The following is a 22,735-nucleotide window of genomic DNA, read 5'->3' on the forward strand; positions in this document are numbered from 1 at the left end:
AAAGATCTGCATATGATTCTTATTAAAAAGGCTATGATAAAGTTCATAAAGATTTATTATAGTGGATTTTAAAATATGTATTCACTAATTATATTGATGTTATTAAAGATATATATAATAGTACAATTATTAGTGTTAGAAGTATATGGAGTGTATCTAATAAATTTCTTATTAGCATAAGATTACATGATAATGGATGAACATACTAGTCACTTATATGATATACCTCCCTAATGTATATTATTTACTGATGCTATTATCTTAGTTGATGAGAGTTTAAGTAGAATTAATTATAAATTTGAACTATGAAGTTAAGCGAAACTAAATATTTTAAACTAAGTGAATATATAAAATATAATTTTAGTGATTCTAGAAATAGATAGAAAAAGATAATTAAATTGCATGGAAAAAAATCCCCCTAAATAAAAGCTTTAGGGTTCTTGAATTATTAAATAAGACAGAGAGATCGATGAAGATATCATTTATAGAGTAAAAACAAGATGATTAAGATTACGAGAGGCATTAGTAATCTTATATGATCATCAAAAACATTTAAGATTAAAAAAATTATAAGATAATTCTAAGACTAAAAATATTTTATGGATTTAAGTATTGGATGATTAAAAAAAATATATACAAAAAGTTTATATTATGAAAATAAGAATGTTGAGATAGATAAGATAATTCTGAGACCAAAAATATTTTATGGATTTGAGTGTTGGGTGATTAAGACAAATATATATATACAAAAAGTTTATGTTATAAGGATAAGAATATTGAAATGAATATATAAAGTTACTAAAAAATATTTTTATTCATTAATAATTAGATATCCCTTCGATAGAAAATAAGATGAGAGAAAATCATTTAAGATTATATGTGTTGAGGAGTTATGATAGTTAAAAAAAGATAAAATAATTAATATTAGTAATACGAGAAGAGGTAAAAAAAATCTAATTTTTTTAATAAAAACTATAAATAAAAATTCATATGATTGATTCTAAATAGTTGAGACGAAAAAAAGATCATACCAATAAAAATAATAATAATAATAATACATGTTCACTGATGTATGATTGCAACGGCCATTTTGGCCCCAAATGGCATGTGAAATTAATGTTCCACAGCGTGCGGGATGTCTACAGGAGCTGCTGCAACTTGTAGAAGGTGAAGCCAAAGGCATATTGAGCTCTCATAAAATAAAATGATTATTGAGATACCCATCACAGAGCATCCAAAGCCTACCCGAGGGCTTTGAATAAAATGATTATTCAGGCCAAATCCTTCATCTTCATGATATCTAATCGAGTTTCAAAGTTGACATGCCATCATATAATGTAACATTCTTATTAGTCGCATGTGATAAAACTAAAATTGATTTATAAGAATATGATGAATATATTATTATCGATTTCAATCTAAACATTTTGATCAATAATTTAGGTTAATAAAAATTAATGAATCAATTAACTTATCAAGCCCGGATCTTGACAGTAATGTGCGGAGAAAAAAAAATAGTTTGAAATCATGCATAAACTCAAGTTTAGGTTTCTAATGTAAAGGTATATTGGGTATGCAGAATGGGAATCTTCTCAAACTGTACATGCTATTGTAGTTTCTCTCGAATTGTGTTAAGAAAGAAAGGAGGCATATATCAGTCTGCTAATAACAGCTAGAACCTCTAAGGAGGCATATATCACTTAGACTAAACTATCTAAGTCATTTCTATGCTAATAATAGCTTATATATCAGTATCACAAAACAACAGCACCACGAAATCAGGTTCCCCTTGAATAAACAATGAAATAACACTTGCATGAACTTGCTACATGATTTTTTTTCATAAAACTAGAATGATGCATCTGTACATCTACTATCATTTATTTTCTTAAGAAGTTAATTAAAATATATTGTACCTGATCACTATGTGAAGGGAAAGTCTTTGGCACTCAAGTAATCAAATATTTGCATCCTCAGATACCAACTAAAGGAATCAAAAAAAGGGTTTCCTTGCTGGAGTCCGATGTTTATCATTCTCAATGGTTTAAACTTCTCTATACATTTATCCATCTCTTCTTGTCTCTAAGCTGAGATGTGACAGAGAATGGAATAAACACTTCCCATGTTACTGCTGAACACAGTTGGTTGGACTAGTGGATCCAGATCAAGATCCACCTGCCGATTGCCTGGTCCTGGAATTGGACAAAACTTACCAATCTGGACCAGAAAAGAAGAGAGAGGAAGAATAGACAAGGGAACAAAGGTGTCAATCTTGCCATTATTTGCCACCAAGAAAGGGGAGGACCTCCCAAAACCTTGGGTTCCTTGTGTCCATACCCTAAGGTTGTAGATGCAATTAATTGCCACTAGGTTGCTAGGAAAGTAATAGTAGCTCTATTGGGAGGCCTGTCAGGTGAATCTATTTTACTATTAATTCTCATCTGTTGAATTTAGAATACTTCAACAACAAGTTTGAAGCATTTACTAGCATCCTTGCTATTGCCCACTCGATCTAAGATCGATGAGGATAATGCCACGACCATATCATTTTGCAGCTATACTGTAAACAAACTATATTTTTCTTCCTTTGTTAATAATCAAGAAATGAGAATGATAAAACAAAATTTGGCAGAATGACACAAATAATAGTTTAGATAAAACAGGACTAGCGATTTTAGCCGATCTCAAATTGTTAGGACTTTAGGGCATTGTTGTTGTTGTTGAAGCTAATAAGATTCAACAGTAGTTCATCTATAAAGAGCAAAGAAGGGTCCATCCTCTAGTAGGCATGACACTGGACTGACATAAATTCTTGAAAAAAGAAAGTTGTGTCATAGAAAGAGAGACACATTCAGCATCAAACAAACCCACTTGTTTGTAATACATCATAACCAGTAGGACCTGGTCGATGTTGTCATTTTAGCAGATAACAGTTGCCCTAATTCATCATAACCCCCGCTTGCTTCTAGTGGATGGCATAGCTACATGCTGAGAGGTCCTAGTCCTACCAACCACAACTCATCAACATGTGCAATGTGCATAGTGTGGAATGCAAGATATACAATATAAACTAAAGGAAACAAAGAAATTTTGGCCCAGATCAAGAACATCCAAATCTGTAACAAATCGCAAAGAACCTGATAGGGGGCCGTGTTCATGCCACTGGATTCAGACGCTAGAAATGGAAGTCAGAGGGAAAACAGGTAAGGAAGAAAGAAGAAAGATTACCCGGTCCTCTGCTCGAGGATGGCAGGGAACTGCATCTCGATGTAGGTGCAGGTGGAGATCACCAGCAGCACCACCGTCAGAAACGAATGGAAATTGAACAGCGCCGACTGATCCAAGAACAACATCCGCCGCAGCAGCATTTCAATAACTCATAAGAAACTCTTGGCATCTTGCCATTACCATGAGGCGATTCAAGGCTTAGATCCAATGAATCGCCGCAACAGGATGGGAACTGCTCCAGTGTCAACAGGAAGAGAAGAGAATCGACGGCTAGGAAAGAGGGAAAATGTTTTAAGAGGCTCGGAAAAGAAAATTAGTTTCCGACATCTAAAATAATTTACCCACACCTGTCTTTTGATTGGCTAAAAGGAATGGTCTCACCTCCACCAAGAGTTCGCCGACAAAATGTACATATAGATAAATCTAATTATTCGCCAATCAACTTTTTGAGCGTCAATTATTCCTAATTGGACTTTAAAACCATGACTTACTACTTGTTAAGTCTATAAGATATTGTTCGAACACCAACTTAATCAAGCTTTTAAGATCTAGTTTGGTGTGGATTCATTAAACATCGAAGAGGGTTTTGGAGAACGATTTGCTCGCACATTTTTTCATATGTTGTCCATAACAATTGATATATCTACGAAGATTTATTTGTGTAGCAGAAAACATCACATATCAAATATTATTTGACGATCACGAGAAACAAAAAAAGTAGAATTTTCCTGTACAATTTGAAATGCTTCTCATCATCAAGAAACCTTTTAGTTGGACCAATTCTTTAATTAATTGACATCAGAAAAAGGATGGGGGCGTGTGATGCAATAGCACATTCCATCGACATGGCAAAATAATTCGTATCAATACCAAACTCCAACGTAGTGTGGAAAAAATATATATTGTGCGGATTAGGGTTGACATGAACTAAATGGCAAAACTCCTACAGGCAACTCTTACACACACACATACACACAACAAACAAAAGAACATTGGAGCTCGTTTTACAGTATGTTGTAGCATGCAAAGGTTACAATTTTGCATCTAGATATCAAAGCAAATTCTTTAGATTATCTTATAGCAATAAAGACAACATAATCACAAGATGTCACAGAAGACATGTATAATAGAGCAGCATTAAGCATATCTTTCACAGAAAAGAAAACAAGGAGACAAATATAGTCAACATAACAAGGAGTGAAGAAATAAAAAAGATTTAGGCAAGCATAGAGCCATAAAATATGTGTGATCTTCTTATGCAGTTCCAGTTCTTATGCTTGTAGCTTTTTTTCCTCTTTCCCCCTTGTTAATAATCTTCTCTTAAATATAACTTTCTTGTTTATTTAACAGTTCACCACTGTTCTCTTCTAAATCAATTGCAACTATTGGAAGGAGCTGAACAGAGATCTGTGTTCTTATTCTTTTTACTCACCAAATAGATTAATCTCCTTACCAAAATCATTCTGATTGAAGACAGAACAAGCTAGTTGCTAACTTTACCAACTAATGAATATCAAACCAAATGAGAAGTGAATAGTACAAGGCATAGCTTACAGGTTATGTGGCTCAAATTTAAAGTTTAGATCTGAAATATTTTTTGTTGCAGTGAAGAAATATGAAAAAGAGAGCAACAAATGTCTCCCTAATTGATTGTCAATAGAATCAAGAGTAAAATTTTTGAGATCAACAAGGATACAAAACAATAGCAGCTGGAAGAAAAGAAGATGAGAGAACTTACATGTTGACTAAAACTAGGACTACTATTCTTTACCTCTTTTGTAAGTTTGTGATCCTATGTTCCTTTTCCTTTTCCCCTTTCTTTACTGCATGCGCGACATGGATGTGTCAGATCTCAAGCTACCTCCTCTACAAGAAAGAGGCAGGTATCCCTTCTTTTCTTCTTCAGATAACAGATTTCTTTTAGAAACCAAGTAGCCCCTTGCAAGATTTTACAAATAATTTCATTGGAACTGATTTCCTGACAAAGTTTTGCTAGACAATTTAGATTGTCTTACATCCACCTAAGTTTGGATTTTAAAAAACCTGTCTGCTCTCTTGACATTTTGCCTAAGCTACCCATTTGCATGTTCTAGCTAGAACTTGTTCGAAGAAGAATGATTAATGACGGCACCAAAGAAGAATAGATTCACCATAATGGTCAACTTAGGCTACATAAAATAGTGAAAGAAGATTGGCTAAACTGTCACATGGCCTCATATATTTATCACTGATTGATTATGTACACAGTCTTTCTATAGCTAAAATTAATAACCAAGTGCAACAAACCTATCCAAGAATAGTTAGTTGAGTCTACCAAGAAAAAAATTACTTTACAGGTTTCGGTTTTCACTAGTATTGTATTATTAAGAGTCATCTATGTACTTGTTTCAATGAGCTTAAAGCAAACTATCCACATCAGGCAGGAACCAAGAGGATACTCAAATTTTTTATAGTATAAATTTTCTCCCCTGTTGCTGAATATTACCCAAGGATGAAAAAACATGTACATCAGCTATAGCCATGCACTTTGTTTATCGATCAACAAATAGTAATGCAGAGACTGATACAGAAATCACTCAGTTTACCAATATTGTTGAATGAAATCAACAATTAGCAGTTTTATACAGCCGTTGAATCCACTTCTTGACATCAATTTTAAGACCAAAGTTCTTTACCAATCATGCCCCGCATAGATAAATACACGACAATTTGGATAAATGTTTTCTTCTCTTGGCAAGTCATTTGGAGCGATGGCTTATCCAAACCTCATCTAAGGAGATTTCTTCACACTAGGAAGGATTAAATAAGACACTATGAAGATGCAGGACATACATCATGACATGCATCTTAAAGAGCGTCGTACACTTAACTTTTAACTACAATGCACACAATATGAGGAGCATCACATGCTATCCAATCGAGAAGGTAATGTACGTGAGAAATGAGTAAATGCACATGCTCATGATGATGTTATTTTCTTTTTTTAAGAAAAACTTAGTGAGAAAACAAATTCAAGCAAGATTAGCCAAAGCATGTGCTTCCCTGTTATCATTCCTACGGATGAAGCACTAACTTACAACGATTACAAAATTGGCAATCATGATGTTTTTGGTAACATGCAAGATAGCCATGCAGTGATTGCTAGCAATGTGAACTACCAAGTCATAGTCCTAAGCGGACCTCAAATGCGATAATAGAGAAGAGAAATGATGATAACAGCATGATTACTGAGGAAGATCTTAATATTCAAATTGGGATAACTTAGATATCATGGTAAAATGTGACTTTGTGAATTAAAATATTGCTGCATAAACTATTAAAATGAGAACTTCAAATTCATAAGGAGACTTGTATACATGAACTAACAGAGTGATACAATCAGAGATGGGAAAAAAACAATGGAGAACATACCAAAAGGCAACGAAATCACAAATAACCTCAACATCTCAGATCAGTAATATACACACTAAAGAGCCGCAATAAGAAAGAAAATTACCATGCATCTTGAAGTATATACCGGAGAACCTTCATCAACCACCAGCATGCCACACTCAAATATGGAACACAGATCAGCAGCAACTGAATCCAAATGGTTTTTAATTGGTGATGCACTCGAAACCCCTACAGATAGATACCCAAACCCCAAGGAGGAAGCAGCACACCACGAGATCGATGAGAATTATAGTCCGGACATGCTGCCGCCAGACTTTCTGCACCGATTTCGACCCACCATTTCCAGGGTCGGAATCCACAACGTCGCGATTGACGACCGAAATCACCATCTTCCTCTTTCCCTTCCCCCCCTTCTTCTCCTTCACTTTCTGGTCCTCGTCGGAGTCCGAGGGCCGAGGGCTAGCGGCCGGCGGCGGAAGGCAAGGGCGCGGCGGGGGCGGCTCCTCGTCCTGGGAGGGAACCGATTGCACGAGACGGCGGAGCTCCGGGAGGAAGTCCTCCTGGAGGCAGAGGTGGGGGAGGGGATCGGATCCATCGCCTCCGACGGCGGTGCGGCGTCTGCGGACGGCCGAGGACGAGAAGGCGTCGCGGAGGCGGCGGAGGAAGAGGAGTGCCCGGGGCTTGCCGAGGACGGCCTCGTCGGCGATGGCGAAGAAGACGAGGGGTTCGGCCATGAGGAAGGCGTAGATCCGGCCACCGGCTGTGTGGGAGTAATGGCGGTGGAATCGAGGCACTGTCGCGAGGCAACCGGCGGCGTGCCCCAAGGGGAGATCATCATCGCCGCCGCCGGCTTCGGCGGATGAGAGCTCCGCAAGGATGGTGGTGCCGTGGGCGACACATGCGTAGAGGATGGGGTTGGGATCGGGGAAGGGACTCATCAGACCGCAAGCCCAAGGAATCGGAAGCTCGGGCAAGCAGACAGGCACAAATTATTACGGCTTTCGCACGCCAACAGAGAAAAAGAAGGGGTTTTAATAGGTAGGAATCAACTTTCTTTTTTTAATAAAAATATATTTAAATTTCCAAATAAAATAGGATGATTTTCTTAGAAAATATTTGTCTTTCTCAAAAATATTTTATATTTTATATTTTATTTTATTTCCAAACAATATCTTTAATTTAAAAATATTCCTCAAAATTTTTTTGTCAATTTTTTTTAAATTTTTTTTATCAATTTTTAACTGTTATAGTATTTTCATTTAACTTGTTTATACTATTTTGAATAATATTTATAATATTTTATTATATACTAAATATATTATAAATATTATTTAAAAAATATATTATAAATGATATTACAGTGTCTTCGAGGAAGCCTTACAATGTTTTTATTATGATAGCCGAGATACTATAACATGCTAAAAATATTATAACAGACTAAAAAAATTTAGGAGTAATTTAGATTTTCTAAGTATAAGTAATATTTGAAAAAAAAAAAAAGGGGGGGCACCAATTAAAAATATCCGAGTATTTTCTAAAAAATTCATTCAATAAAATAACTATATAAAATTAATCTTATACAAGTTTGGAACGTCAAAGGTTTTATTTTCTACTGTAACACATGAAAACTTGGGAACAAAGCGTTTCAGAAGAATTGTTTATTTAGCTCATTTATAAAAAATGTAAAGTTAGACACCACATAGAGGAAGAAACACCAATGCTTTTATGGGGATTAAATTAAATCTTACAAAAGTATCTTCAATCTATCTAAATTTTGTCACCTATGTCTCTGTTTGTAGACCTACTAATCTAAAATGTTACATGTGCATAAGTCACTTTATTCTGCAATTTATACTAATTATATTTGGAGATGTGACCAATTTATATTTATGATGAATTCTTAAAAAATTATTACGTTTGAGAATTTCTCATACAATATTTTTAACCTTAAAGAATTCCCATAGAATATCCCCAGTCATATGAAATATCATTTTATCGATACTTTCATCATCTTCATCAACCAATCATCCCAATTTTTAAGCTAAGTCTCTCAATTGGATCCTATTCGACTTCAGATATAGCCTCAATGATGATCGTTGTTGTCCATAGTCATCTCTCGCTATCAATTATAAGTGAGGAAGAAGGGGTGGCACACTCTTGCTTGTGCCTTCGTTACTAATTATAGAGGAGCCACGTAGTCTCATTATTACTGACGTGGTAAGAAGGGGCGCGCCCTTCCCATTGCCAACAGCCCCTCTCATCATTTGTCGTGAACAAGAAATGAGATGGGTAACTCACCCTCATTCGCAACCTTTGTTGCCGGTCACGGAGGAATCGTATAGCCTCTTCATGCCCCATTCTCGTGTGGAAAGAGGGGGTATGCCCCTCGCTATCTCACCTGCAACCCCCCCTTATCATTGGTCACATACGAAAAAGAGGGGGTGGTGGCTCGCCTGTAACCTCCATCGCTAGCCGTAGAGGAGCCATGAAGACTATGCCTCCGTCATTGGTCCAATAGGTCTAACAGGGTCCAAAGAGAGGGTGTCTCTGACAAAGGGGGTGATATATGAGATGAAGGCGCAACTATGTGCTAAGCATATGACGATGGTCGATGAGGGGTAGAATGATCATTTAAAAAAAAAGATAATAATGTTTTAAAGTTTAAATTCTATTTAGAAAATTCTCAAAGTTAGTTATTTTTTTCAAGAATTCACCTTTATATTAATTAATGGTGTATTAAATGCAACTATTATAATTGTGACACTGTTAGTTATTATTCATCATGTCGAAAGCCATATAGTTCTCCCTACATAAATGCACGTCCCTCTCCAAATTAAAAGTTTGCGTATACCTAATCCTAGTTACCTACCGTAAGTTGGTTTTAAATGTGAAATACTAATCTGCATCATACATGACGCTAAAAATATTAAGATATGTTTGATGATTAATATTTTTCAAATTTATTCATTCAAACAAACTAATTTTAATCATGATTGTTGTGTAACTTTTCATCGTGGCTGAGTTGTTAGCATGGCTCGGTCCGATCGGAATGCGCAAGATCATCCATGTGGCTTCCCGATTGGAGAGGGTCGGTATCAGGTCAGGTCATGACGTTGTTTGTCGAGTCAATCCGAGGTTGAGTTGGGAGTTGTTTTTCCTTGTTGGGTTTCTGCACGCAAGTCGAAGTCGGGAGGGGGAATCCTGACTCGACTCTTCCGAGGCTTAAGTTAGTATGATGATGTTGGGATGAGTTTGTGCATGTTTGAGTGCTCGAAGACCACCCCTTGTCATTAGCTAGGGGGTCGGCCTTTATTATACCTATCATATGGGGTCGATCGTACGGGGCTCGTTAATGACCGTCGATCCCCCGAGTGGTTGGCTCATATGCTCCACATGGCGCAGACCGACTTACACAGTTCCGCACTGTGCGATGCCACCTCGTATTGGTGTGGATGGTTCCATGTTGGGTGATGTTGTTCATACAACCCCAAGCGATGTGGGTATGGTTAGTCATTGCGTACGAGTTCGATATGCCATGTCGGCGTGCATGTGCCATGTCGGTTTCAAGGTGGCCACTTATTATCGCCACGTGGGTAGTACCGAAATATGCTCTATCAATGATAAAAATCGATTAATATGAGTTTTGTGGATGAAGGTTGACAATACTAACATAGATCCTAATGTTTGGAGAGACATATGGTTGTTTCTTTCTAGCTCTCTTCCGAGAGATTTTCTTACACTTTGGTCCCTTGAAAAGCTAAGAAATCATTGAGCATGATTCCACTACAGAGGAAGATTATGATACTGTTGTGATAAGAGAGTGAGCTAACAGTATATTATACCTCGTAGTTAGTTAGTTATCTTTATCATCTTAATCCTTATACTTTAAAAATATATATTAATATTCTTATAATTATAAAAATAAAATATTTATGTCTATTTACTATCTCATTGTCGGTTTTATTAATAAAATATGAAAATAAAATATAAAAATATAATTTTAATATTTTAGTTGATGATGATGGATGACATTAGTGGTGGTGAATGATGCCACTGTTGAGAGACACGGGCGACTGTTGTAGATAAAGAGAGCAACGATAAAAGATGAGAGCTACTCATAATCTGTGTCGATGTCTAACGCAGTTACCGAACGATCCTTTCATCGTCGCTCTGCTCATCCATAACGGTCACCAATGATCTCCAGTGACATAATTTGTCACCACCAACGTCGTCCACCACTACCAACTAAAATATTAAAATTATATTTTATTTTTTTATTAATAAAATTGTCAGGATAAATATATCTAATCGTTTTTCATTACTAATTATAGACACGTAATATTAAAAATAATTAATTTAAAAATAATATATAATTAGTCCCAAGAGAATTAGGCAATAAACATCACTTAACTCAACGAGACATTATGGAGACCAAACGTATTTGCTGTACTCGATGGTAAATTACAAACACAAACACCGAGAAGGATCAATGCGATGAAAAGCGAAAGACTGTGATAGAACCCTTTACGTTCAACGAAACAGCTCTTCGCCACTCCAACTACCAACCGGTGCTCTTTGACCATCTTGCCATCTCGCTCCTCCCACCTCAAAAGAAAGTCTCAGAGGGAGAAGAAACAAAAACTCTTCCTCCTACTCGATCAAGAATCACTCTCCCTTCCTTGCACTCCGAGCTCATGAAACTCCAATCTCTCCATCAATGATGGGAGTATCCTCTAATATGAGCATCGAAAGAAGAATCCTCGATCCCCTTCTCTCGAGAGGAAGATCCACTTCTTGGATCTCCGCCGAACTCCGGAACAAGCTGCAGTTTCTCGGTTAGATTTCAACATCCCTATGAATGCATCTCATCAGTTCGATAACATTATATCCCAGCAATAAAAACAAATAAAATTTTACGTATTCGAGAAATGCCGATAAACTAGGTTTGACATGTTCAAGCGGCAATGGCGATGGCCGATCTCCTCGGATCTTGCCGGAAGCGCTGGCCGACGGTCGGCTCGACTACGATGACCCCATGGCATGGGCGGGGTGCTCCTCCATGGAACGGCCGCACGGCGCTAATGATCGGGCATCGGAGCTGGAGTACGGAACGGCGGTCACGTTCGACATCAAATTTGGTCCGATGCGACCTGCGAATCGCTTCGATGATCGAGGGTTTCTCTCATTTGTCACCTCGGAATGACGAGTTCTGAGTCCACATGTTCTTGGTGGTTGCCTTCAGTTTCATCCTTGTAAGTTGGAATCTTCACTTATATTGGATTGCAGAAAAGGTTAAAAATGGGTGTGGCTATTTCATTGTTTTCGAGATTCAGAGACAAGTTGATGAGCATCCTAATCAACGGTGAGCAGATATTTTTACCACACGATATGGGGTTGACTATTTAGCTTCTGATCCACAATATGAAGTTCGACTTCAAAACATAGAAAGCATTCCTTTGGTTAACATTAACTTGATAACATGGATCTGTTTATTCCCTCATCTGTGCTATGTGTGGGAACGATTTTGCGAGCTGCTTTTGGCATAAGACTTGTTGAAGCTTGTTCATGCATAAAAAATCAGTATTATGCCAAAATTTGCTGATTTATTTAAATTATAGAATTGGTGGTTTGATCTGTAATACATGTATATGCTTATTGTTTTTCTTTTTTCGATTGTATTTTGATGAGTATTAATGCTCTTTAGTTTGGTTTTAAACTGATTTATTTGGTTGAACCACAAATTTTTATATGTATGTTTCAGTAACACAAACATCTAAGATGTATATGGTAACCACAAATTTTTTGCATGTTTGTTTCAGTAAGACAAACATCTTAGACGGATATGCTAACATAATTTGTTAAGACATATGAGAATGATATAATTATTTTATGCATCTAAATGAGAAGAAATAAAAAATACAGTATCCAGTGATTTTGTTAACATTGCATTGTTTTGATTTTGCCACCTAATGAAGTTATTAAGTAGTTTGATGATAAGTTTACTTGTGGTCCTAAACATCTTCAAAGAAATGGCAAGTTGTTACATTTCAAGCCCCTGCTTATTTTGACGCATTTATTTTCATCCTTTATATTGCAAAATATGAGTTATTAGCCAAATGAGATTTGAAAGCAATTTTTTGTGAAATGATATATGTTTTCTTAAGAAAAGGAAATTTATTGAGAAAGACTATATAATAAGAAACTAAAAAAAATTGTTTGTCTCCTTCAATAAAAACATGGAAACGAGTTTAAGGATGTGTTGGGCCACTGATTACACAGATGATGCATGTATCTTTCAACCAACTTTTGGTTACACCTATAACAGTTCAATGAACTGATTCAATAGTAAAATCTTGCAGAATAAATGGGAAGATATACTTTTCTCTTTGTTTATCATCTTGTTCTCAGTTCTTAGTCTTTGAGGGCACCGACTGGAGTCGGTTGTCTTTCTTCTTCGACCAAAAATGCATCTTCTTCTGTTTCTACTAAGATTCTTCTATTTCTTTGGCTTGTAGATTTTTTTGGTTCTTGGGGAAGGTGAGTTTTTGGATAGTTTCTCATCTTGGCAAAATTAGTTTATTCTGGCATGGCTTCTCATTTCTAAATGAAGATTTAGTAACATAGTACATGTCTTCTATTTATTTTCTTGTTGATAGTGTATAATAGTTGCTGTTGTTGTCATTTCTGGAATTAATACCCAACATATTGTTTTTTCTATTATTATTTGATCCAATATGATGTACGTGCAACAGCACATGGCAGAGATAATGGATGGGATATTGTAAAAAAGAAAGAAAAATTAGTACACATTCAAATTTCAATTTAAACATCTGAACATATCTCATATCTCTGGCACCATAGAAACTGGTTTGCTTATTCTCAGTTCACGAATGTAACATCATAGTCAATGTTATATTTCTACGCATGACACAGAAATGAAATTGCACTAAAGTAATAAGAGGTATACATAATGGAAAGTCAAAAAGTTAGAAGGCTTCCGGTAGAAACCAATCACATGGAAGGAATTGTGATTAAATTGTGCATAAAGACAGATTAGCAGCCCATTACTAGTACAATTTAGTATTGGATTGAAAATCTTGTTAGATCTCTACAGTCTGTGAGTATAAGTAAATTTGGAAAATAGGAATATTGAAAGTTGCATTTGGGATACAATTGCAAAATGAACAATAAAAAGAAGAGGATGACTTATAGAAGTTAATCATATAAGTGGAACTGCCATTGGAAACAGTACACCATAAGACAGAAATAGTTCTGGAAAAGAGGTTGGAAAGCTCTCTAGATGCCCATTTCTTGAAGGACCATCAAATAAGGGAAATTTAGGAACACTAAGAGCTCCTATTGGCATCTTTATTTTTGCTTTTTAGTATTATGATTCTAATGTACATCAAGAAGGAAGTCTTTATTTGGGTTTATGCTTTGTTGGCAGGGTTTTAAACGTGAATCTGAGATATGCATTGTTGCTTACTAATTGATGAGCAGCCACATATCTCGTGTGGTATTGCATGTAAATACTTCTCATGAAGTTAGATCTGTCTCACTACTATTAGTTATTTATAGATTATTTGATCTGTTGATTCAGACACACTTAGTTATTTTGGTTTTAGGTACCTTATGTTCAATGAAGGACCAAGTCGATTAGTATAAGTTCATTCTCTGCAATCTGATGCTGTCAAAAAATAGAAGCTGCACTGATCTACCTATTATACCTTGTTTTTTTTCTCAATGCAGAGACGTAAGAATTTTATCATCTATGGTGCCTGCTGTTCTTCTAACAATTTTTAGATTTAAAAAAAAAGATTACTTAAAGAATTAGTTGTTATTTTCTTTCTTGTTGAAAACTGTTGGATTTTATCATTTGGAACTTTTGTGGAACTCATCGCCTCATCGTAGTATTGTGAGGCATTAGTTTAACAGTTGGCATATTATCTACTCTCCATGTCAATATCTGTTGAAAGGGTCCTTGACCATGTTCTAGCATACGTTATATAAAATTGTTGCTCTCTCGCTTTTGTTGCAAGACACCTTAAAAGTTGAAAGAAAAGAATAAAATATAAAGCATTTATTTTAAAAAAAAGTTATTACCTTTATATTTACTTATATTTTTTAATTGGTGTTTGATAATCTCAGGAATAAGTTCTTCGAGTTCATTATTTGGTTTACAGACCTAGCTGGGAATTATGTCAGGTGGGGAGACTTCCACTGTTAGCAAGCATGGAAACCCAGCTCAGTTCCATGATTGCAAGCATCCTCATGGACAAAGGGGAACAGGAGATAGTGGCAGTCCCTCTTTATTAAGTGCAGTACAAACAAATCAGCTATTGCAGCAGAAGGATATGTTGGCAGCCAATCATGGTCTTGCTGATAATGTTGTGGCTGCACTGGAAGGATCACAGGCTGATGTTCAATGGAGCACTTGGGGACTTCCTCCTCGGTACCCTTCAATTGCAAGAAACATATCAGAAGCTACCTACGAGGGAGGGAATTATAACAAACAGGAATACATGAATATCCTTGGTAATCCATTTCTTACTATTACTACTACTGGGTTAGTGATCACTGTGATTTTATATGCTTCCATGTGGTACAGAGTTTTCAAATAGTTGGTTTCTTGTTATAGTGACATCAGATGAGTTATTATCTTAATTTATTATTTTGTACAATTTTCCTTATGCTTTAAGTAGATCATTTGACTTATATAATCTTACAGAGTTACCTATTGGATCAGGTGGGACTGGATCTGGCTCACATGATGCTTCGGTTTTGCATGAACATGTATATATCTTTTCCCCAACGATAATTTTTAGATATGTTACTGTCTGAATTTTCTTATGTTATAGTTGCAATTCTATTGTGAAAGACATTGTGTACTTTGCTTTGCTATATTTTTTGGTCCTTCAAGTGCTTGTAATGAGCCAGATATTTGCATTTCCACAGGGAAAAATGTAATTGATTTCATCTTTTTGTTATTCTCCCTTTTCTTTTGGAAAAGATTCAGTGATCTAATCAATCATCATGTATGGCTAGTCACAGCTAGAAAACTGTTTTTCTCAGTACTTAGGCACATACAATAGCTAATTAATTATATGAGATTTCCAAATTGACAGTCTATGAGCCAAATTCTGAGTATGAAAATTCTTATTTTACCAATGCCTTGAGATGTGTTACATATGCTGTTTAATTGTAGATTCCATTTGAATGCAAGAGAACATAAATCTCTTAAACATATATACTTGACTATTCACAGTACATACAACTTCCTACTATCTAAATTCACACAAAACATTATAAGAATTGTTTCTGTGAGATTTTTGTATGCTAATGTTGTTGTTAAAAGCATCCTCTACTAAAAATTGGAGTTAAAATTTCAAGTTTCTGGTGCGATTTGTAATTTCTACATGTTAGCAATATTATAGTTTGTTTCTGTTATTGTGTTCTTTTTCTTTCCATTTTATCGAACTTAAATTTTGGAGTAGATGTTTTGAATAAGGCTCCCCATAACGCTCCTATGTTACTCAACCTGAAGCTTTTAAGTTCGATGATATCTTCTATCATGCAACCTCTAATTGCATCTAAATTTGTAAAGTTGTTTTAAATATGTTTCTATATTCTTATTTTGAAACTGATGCCTAAGTAATCAGTTTGCTACTTGCATTAGTGCAAGAAAACTTTTAGAGGGATAATAAATGCAAATTTTCTTGTTCAGAATTTACTGTTTTGGTAACTAAGATACTAATCATGCTTTGACTTAAAACAACTTTAGAACCATTCCACATGGAGAGATCATTGTTCTTTTACTTACTTTATAAACTATGATGATAAGTAACTTAATTCTATCAAAGTTTTTGGCATAACTCTCCTGTTATGCAACTCTTCTCAACAAAACTTGTCTTTTCTATTAACTTGCTGTAATAGCTTTACTGGTTATTTAATCTGAGATATCATACTTCATGCACTTCTATTATCATTCTGAGAAATTCATTGTGATATCAGCCTTCTGAGTGGAGCATTGAATCAATGCCAAACTCGGAAGGTTCAATGATCTTTAGACCAAAGGGTAGTCATCCTTATCCCGGTCAAGGATTTGAAGACACCAGGAACAATCCATCTGCAACAAGTCCACCAAATAACGAAGAGTTACTGAAGCAAAACAATTATGGAGAGCCAAGCAAATATTTGTTTGCTGGTATGTTAGCCTCAGCTTCGACTGCTGTTCCAAGTGCTGCTACAACCCCATTATGTGCTGAAGGGTTGGATCCTTTCACCATTGCAGCTGTAACTCCAACAACCGAATTCACTAAGAAAGTAATGCATGAGACAGGAGGTTTTGGAAAGAAGCAACACACCAGAGGTCCAGGTAATTCACAGAATCACAAATATGGAAGTTCATGAGATTTAATCTGTTTCCCTTGGGGCCTTTTCAAGGATATTTGAAACAACATGTCAATGCATTCCTAGCTCATGATGTTTGTTTTTTCATTATTGCAAAAGCAATAAAATCTATGAGTTCTGGTTATCCAGCTTTGAAGGCCTCTGTCTAGTGTCATGCTAGGATCTTGGTAACAAACTTCAGCCTTGAACCTGTTATTGTTAATTCAGTTCCAGGGATTCTGTGGTAGATTAATGGAATTATCACTACATGTTTTCTTTATTTCCAAAGCAATTAGATCTGTTAGTTCTGATTGTCTGGTTTAGAAGGCTTTTTCTAAAGTTTCGTGCTTGGATCTTGCTAACAAACTTCAGCCTCGGTCTTATTATGATAGTTGATACAGTTCCAGATATTCTATGATAGAATAATGGAATTATATTTGAAACTAATGCTTCTGAAATATCATGAATTGGTAGTTTTGATGGACTTTTTAGTACCTTCCACTGGGGAGTCTAATTATGCAGTTTCATACTCCATTGTTTTTGTTTATCATTGTTTCTCTGTGTTGCTTCTTTGTTGAGTACACAAAAGCACTGCATCTAATTTTAGAAGTCCATCCAGCTATTTGACTTTGTTTTTCCCTAGCCACCTTTTGCATGTCTGTTTTCTTTAGTGTTTCATTTAACATAATATGAATTATTTGCTACTTTTCTACAACTATGTGCATAAAGAACTCTTCATATCTTAGTTTCAAAGTTTCTGAATTTCTTGTGCTATCGATATATCATATATCAAGTATTCTTTTACTTTCATTCTGTATGCTTTAAATCACGCTTTTAGTAATTAAATTATGTAAAACAAACACTTGCAGGACCAGACAGGACTTGTTTGATTCCACATGTTATTACCATTAGGACTAATGAGGTACAATTATTCCCCACATGATGAGTGACACATATTACATTACTATGTTCTTATTGCTTATGTCATTTCATTTATTTAAGATGCTTTGGCAAAACATGGAAATTGGGTATTACGATAAAGATTTATGTATAGAGAAGTTTTTGATATTTTGTTCACGTGGTATTGGAAAAAAAAAAGGGTGTACCTAGTACACAAAGCATCTGCTAATGTGGGCCTGGAGGGTTGACGCACGCAGGCTTACCTTTTTTTAAGGTGGTACCGAGAGATGCTTGCAATTATATGTCACCATATTACTTATCCTTGTTTATGATCGTGTCTAGGCTTGAGTCATATAGAGTCAGAAACTCTTACTTTGTTCATATTGAAAATATTTGTTCTATATACTGGTTTATAACTAATCCAGTTGAACTATTGTGTTTTTGGAACATATTTTCTTGTGTGACCATCAGCAATATTATTCTTTTTTGCTATACTTTTTCCTGCATAGGTTCTCCTTTACTTCTCAATTTCATGCTTATATTTAATCCGTGGGTGGCTTCTTTAAGGAAATTTGTAATAGCCAAAGGCTTGCAAACCTTTCCTTATATTCATTGAGTTAATATATGTTGCTTCTTTTCAAATTTGTAGCCTTTTCTTAAATATAGCAGATGGTGATTTTGACCTATACACAGAATAGGTTATCAAGAAATTCATAAAACTTAAATAAAAATTTAAAAAAGAAAAAAGAAAACTTGAGAAAATTAAAACCAAGGATTAATAAAAAACTTAGAAATTGAATCTTGATGTCTTCAATATGTTAAATCTCGGATTTTGATAATGAAACCAATCGATAAGTGTTTATGTTTTAATCTGCATTTTGAGTGACGCAGGATACTTCGATCAGGATGAGACAATTAAAGCAGGAAAAATCAAGCTGTGCCAGAGGAGAACATGTCAAAAGATTGGACGTCGGACCAGTGGATCGGTCGACGTATTGACAGAAGGCTTCGGGTCGTGGATTAAGGCATCGGGCCAAGAAGAGCGGATATTGCGCTAAGGATATCGAAGTTGCGGAATCAACTGGCCGATTGGGCAATAGGCCACAAGAGAGGACGATGCGCCGAAGAATCGGACGAAGCGTCGAGGGACCAATGACATGCCGGACAACTTGATTAATGCTTAGTATTAATTGTCTAGATCGAAGTATGTTTTTACATGTGTAGGATTAACTACGATAACAAGGCATGAAGCAAAATGAAGCCCCAGAGTCAAGGACGCGATTTCGTTGGGAGTTCGAGAGTTCGTTGGAAGTCCGGACATTCGTCGGAAGTTCTGGCGGAACCAGCCGAGAAGTCTCGGAGCTTGCCAGAGAAGCTCGTCGGAACTCGCTAAGAAGATCGTCGTGAAGTCCAGGAGCTTGTCGGGAGTCCGCCGGAACATTGCCGAGAGATCGTCGGAAGTTCGCCGGAAGATCGCTGGAAGCTCACCGGAAGAATAGACATAGGGACTTGTTTAGCTTAGCAAATGTCTTAGGATTTCATAGTTAGCACGTAATTGGGCTTAGATTTGGGCCAACCCAATTAGGGGCCAGCCAGGCCCATGTAAGAACTGTGTTGGGCCCAATAAGAAGCCCAAACAGTGCCCCAAGAAATCTCACCGTCGTGGCACAGTCTTCGAGACTATGTCAGGCGGTGGTACCACCAGTCTGGGCGGTTGAATCGTCCCTGGCAGGGTGTTAGGCGGTGGTACCACCCAACACTAACCCCCAGGCGATGGTACCGCCCAGGGCAATGTCAGTCAAACTGACACTAGGCGGTGGTACCGCCCGTGCTCGGAGAACCCAGGATGAGAAAGTTTTAGGCTCCAAGTTTGAATCAACTTGAAGCCTATAAATACCCCTCTCATCCCTGGTTAAAGCACACAAGCACAGATAGTCTAAAAGCAAAGAAACGTCGTTGCAATCTCTTAGAAATTCCCTCCTCAAACTCTAAGTGTTAGAATTCTATTTAAGAGAGGAGAGTGAGTGCTTGTAAGGGTTATCTCCTAAACCCGGTAAAAGGAGAAGAGGGGTGTAAAAGGTGATTGGCCTTCGCCTATTGAAGGAAGGCTTCTAGTGGACGCCGGTGACCTCGTCGGAGGAGGAAACCGAAAGTGGATATAGGTCACGTTGATCGAACCACTCTAAAAACTGGTTTGCATTTACATTTGTGCAATTTATCTTTACCGCAAACCTCTTTAAGTGCTTACTGCCTTCAATGCTTTTACGAACTAGCTTTCAAGTTAAGTTTCCGAAAACGGTTTTACGTCGGAAATGGTTTTATCGTACGAAAGTTTTTAAATCATCGTTATCTTACTGCTGCACTAATTCACCCCTCCCCCCCCCCTCTTAGTGCCGACTCTTGATCCTAACACAATCTTCATACTTGTCTCCTCTCAAACCGGTACGCATATTGATATAACATTGCAATATGTCGTTGAAGATAGAAAAGTTCATTTCCACTTTTTCTATAGCAGTATGAGCAGACAGCTAAATTTAGCGATATGACCAGGCTAATCTGGCTTCCATTCCCAAACATATACACCTAGATTTTGGAAATATTAATATTGTGCCTTCTAAATCCGAATGTTCCTGTTTTTGTTTCCTGGATTCGCATTAATCATACATTTACTTATTATCACAAACTTCTGCTCAAAGAGTAGGTGATGAATCAGCAAATTCAAAACAATCCTTGCAAGTCATGTCTTAAGGCCTTACTCTTCTTATAACATCCTGTCTTTATTCCAGGATATATATTCAAAGATAATTTCTTTCTGCCAAAAAAGTGGGTCAAATGCAGTTTGCATTCTTTCAGCAAATGGCACTGTTTCTAGGGTCACACTTTTGAAGCCAGCAGCATCTCTTGGAACAATAACATATGAGGTTATGACTTATTACTGAAATTCTCAGAATCATATTCCTTCAATTTTCTGGTATATAGCATGAAAGCTTGTAGATTTTATTTCTGCTGCGTTGATGGTATTTCATTTTGTTTTTTAGCTGATGCATACTTTTTTTTATAATATTGAGAAATTCTCAGTACTTGGTAACATCCAGTACTGTGTCAACTTGTCAATCATGGATGCTCCACCTTGCTTGACAGCAGCCATCTCGGTGGCCGGTCCAATCAACGGAGAGGACCCAAACCCTGTGTTTGATGGATCTGTAACTGATTTTTCTCTCATGTTAAGCTTTAGAAGTGCATTGTCTTATTTTAAACATTGTTATGTCTCATACACAGGGCCAATTTGATATTGTGAAACTGTCTGGTTCATTCATGCCATTGGAGAGTTGCAATCAAAGTAGACATAGTGGTGAACTTCGAGTTATGCTGGCTCGTGCAGATGGACATGTTTTCGGTGGTGGCTTGGCAGGACCTATGATGGCTGCATCCTCGGTCCTGGTGAGTCGCTCTTTATACTGCAGTGGGATTTGTTTAAGCCAGTACACTTGAATTTATCATAAATAATTTAATATGAGCCACCGAATACTGTAATTTCATTTAAAAAACTTTAAAACCATTCCGAGCTTCAAGTCAACAACTAGCACATTTATTCTTGAGATGCTAAACCCAGTTGTTGATGTTATATATTTGTTAAATAGAATATGAGATAAAAACACCTGTTTTGTATATGAATAGCATCTGGGATCAGTGCCCTTGAATCAAGGATACTGTTAATTAATGTGCTATATTTATCATTCTTCATAATTTGTGCATCATATTTCTTGGGACTTTGAAGATAAAAATTATGTTACGATGCCGATGTTTCCTGACTTGCATGTAATCGGTAGTAATTGGTGATCTCATTAATTACATTTACCTTCTTTAAGCTTCTTGTATGTGTTGCCTTGTTTGTCCTACCGATATAAGCATATGAAGAAGTTTCATGTTATGAGCATACAATGACCAAGTTAGGCTTCTTACTTTTCATGTAATTTTTCTGGGAAACTTTCATTCTTAGTTTAAACACCACTTTTTTAGTAGGAAGACCATACATCTCAACCTAAGAAAAATGAAACTTGCACGGAACGAACGAACGAACTCATAAATCTCTTTGTTGCTTCTTTTTTATTCAGTCAGAATTGGCATCGGTTACCTAAGAAAATGTGTCCACATGCTGTCATGGTATAGTTTATCGTAACGAAGAAACTGTGTATATTAGAATATAAACATTATATAAACTGAAGAGGACAATACTTCTCCTGTTCCTGTTTCGTTGTCATCTTCTAGTGATGCCTTACCTTTTTGTGCTAAAGAGAGTTTTGAAGTGACCAAAGACAAATCTTATTATCTTGGCAGATTGTATTGGGTAGGTTTCTACCAAATGGAGGAAATGTGGCAATGCTGGCCAACAATCTATTTATGGTGTGATGCCAAGTGACTCAACAAGAACTCTTTATGAATCAATGACATTTCAGGGAAACGATATGGCTTCCATCTCCTCTCAGGTTTTCTCCCACTTATCAAGTGTACCGGGGAAGACAAAGAACCTATTTGCTTCCTATCTTATCTTTTGTTGGCTGTTAATGATCGAATTCCTGTGAACTTTGCCAATGAAATCTGTCTCCCATTTGCAAAATTGATCTGACTGCATGAGAAAAACATTGAGAAGACTAATTTCTTTATTTTAGCCATCATGCTGAACATATAATTGCAATCATTTATTCATGCTCATTTGACTGCCAAGAATTTTTATGATAACTGTCTGCTTCACAGCTTATGATGGACCGCCGCAACTAATTCCGTAAATCCTGAATGGTGCCGAAGCTGGTGAGCATTGTTAAGG

The 22,735-nt window shown here is 36.4% G+C and overlaps 2 protein-coding genes and 1 long non-coding RNA gene across 20 annotated transcripts; 1 reads left to right on the top strand and 2 right to left on the bottom strand.

Moving 5' to 3' along the window:
• Nucleotides 1–1,318: 1,318 nt before the first annotated feature.
• LOC135615986 (uncharacterized) lies at nt 1,319–3,431 on the bottom strand. Its single transcript, XR_010488210.1, has 3 exons — nt 3,409–3,431; nt 3,229–3,335; nt 1,319–3,004 (listed from the first exon to the last, which is right to left on the bottom strand). It is a non-coding gene; the product is annotated as an uncharacterized LOC135615986 (long non-coding RNA).
• A 3,111-nt stretch (nt 3,432–6,542) lies between these two features.
• LOC135615983 (phytolongin Phyl1.2-like) lies at nt 6,543–7,635 on the bottom strand. Its single transcript, XM_065115140.1, has one exon. The coding sequence runs from the start codon at nt 7,557–7,559 to the stop codon at nt 6,825–6,827; it is 735 nt and encodes a 244-aa protein (XP_064971212.1). The 5' UTR covers nt 7,560–7,635; the 3' UTR covers nt 6,543–6,824.
• A 3,508-nt stretch (nt 7,636–11,143) lies between these two features.
• LOC135615990 (AT-hook motif nuclear-localized protein 7-like) lies at nt 11,144–22,566 on the top strand. Of its 18 annotated transcripts, none has more exons than XM_065115192.1 (10): nt 11,148–11,456; nt 11,565–11,873; nt 14,247–14,374; nt 14,770–15,156; nt 15,350–15,414; nt 16,633–16,996; nt 17,880–17,932; nt 20,697–20,831; nt 21,190–21,351; nt 22,249–22,566. In XM_065115192.1, exons 4-10 carry the CDS (start codon nt 14,820–14,822, stop codon nt 22,318–22,320), a joined length of 1,188 nt encoding a protein of 395 aa, XP_064971264.1. In that variant the 5' UTR covers nt 11,148–11,456; nt 11,565–11,873; nt 14,247–14,374; nt 14,770–14,819; the 3' UTR covers nt 22,321–22,566. The 18 variants fall into 18 exon arrangements, with proteins under 18 accessions (XP_064971290.1, XP_064971286.1, XP_064971235.1 ...); XM_065115211.1 differs by lacking the exon at nt 14,247–14,374 and having other exon boundaries at nt 11,150–11,456; nt 11,565–11,983; nt 14,827–15,156; nt 16,633–16,825; nt 16,913–16,996; XM_065115212.1 differs by lacking the exon at nt 14,247–14,374 and having other exon boundaries at nt 11,153–11,456; nt 11,565–11,983; nt 14,827–15,156; ... (1 more) ...; nt 16,633–16,825; nt 16,913–16,996.
• Nucleotides 22,567–22,735: the final 169 nt, after the last annotated feature.

This window comes from Musa acuminata, chromosome BXJ1-3, assembly GCF_036884655.1.
Source record: "Musa acuminata AAA Group cultivar baxijiao chromosome BXJ1-3, Cavendish_Baxijiao_AAA, whole genome shotgun sequence".
NCBI lineage: Eukaryota > Viridiplantae > Streptophyta > Magnoliopsida > Zingiberales > Musaceae > Musa > Musa acuminata.

What these genes read in the sequence shown, in the direction of transcription:
- LOC135615983 (XM_065115140.1), bottom strand. Translation starts at nt 7,559, where the DNA reads ATGAGTCCCTTCCCCGATCCCAACCCCATCCTCTACGCATGTGTCGCC.
- LOC135615990 (XM_065115163.1), top strand. Translation starts at nt 11,920, where the DNA reads ATGGGTGTGGCTATTTCATTGTTTTCGAGATTCAGAGACAAGTTGATG. An exon ending in GATGAGCATCCTAATCAACG is followed by an intron (nt 11,984 to 14,826) that starts GTGAGCAGATAT and finishes GAATTATGTCAG; the next exon opens with GTGGGGAGACTTCCACTGTT. An exon ending in TTGGAACAATAACATATGAG is followed by an intron (nt 20,832 to 21,189) that starts GTTATGACTTAT and finishes TCTCATACACAG; the next exon opens with GGCCAATTTGATATTGTGAA.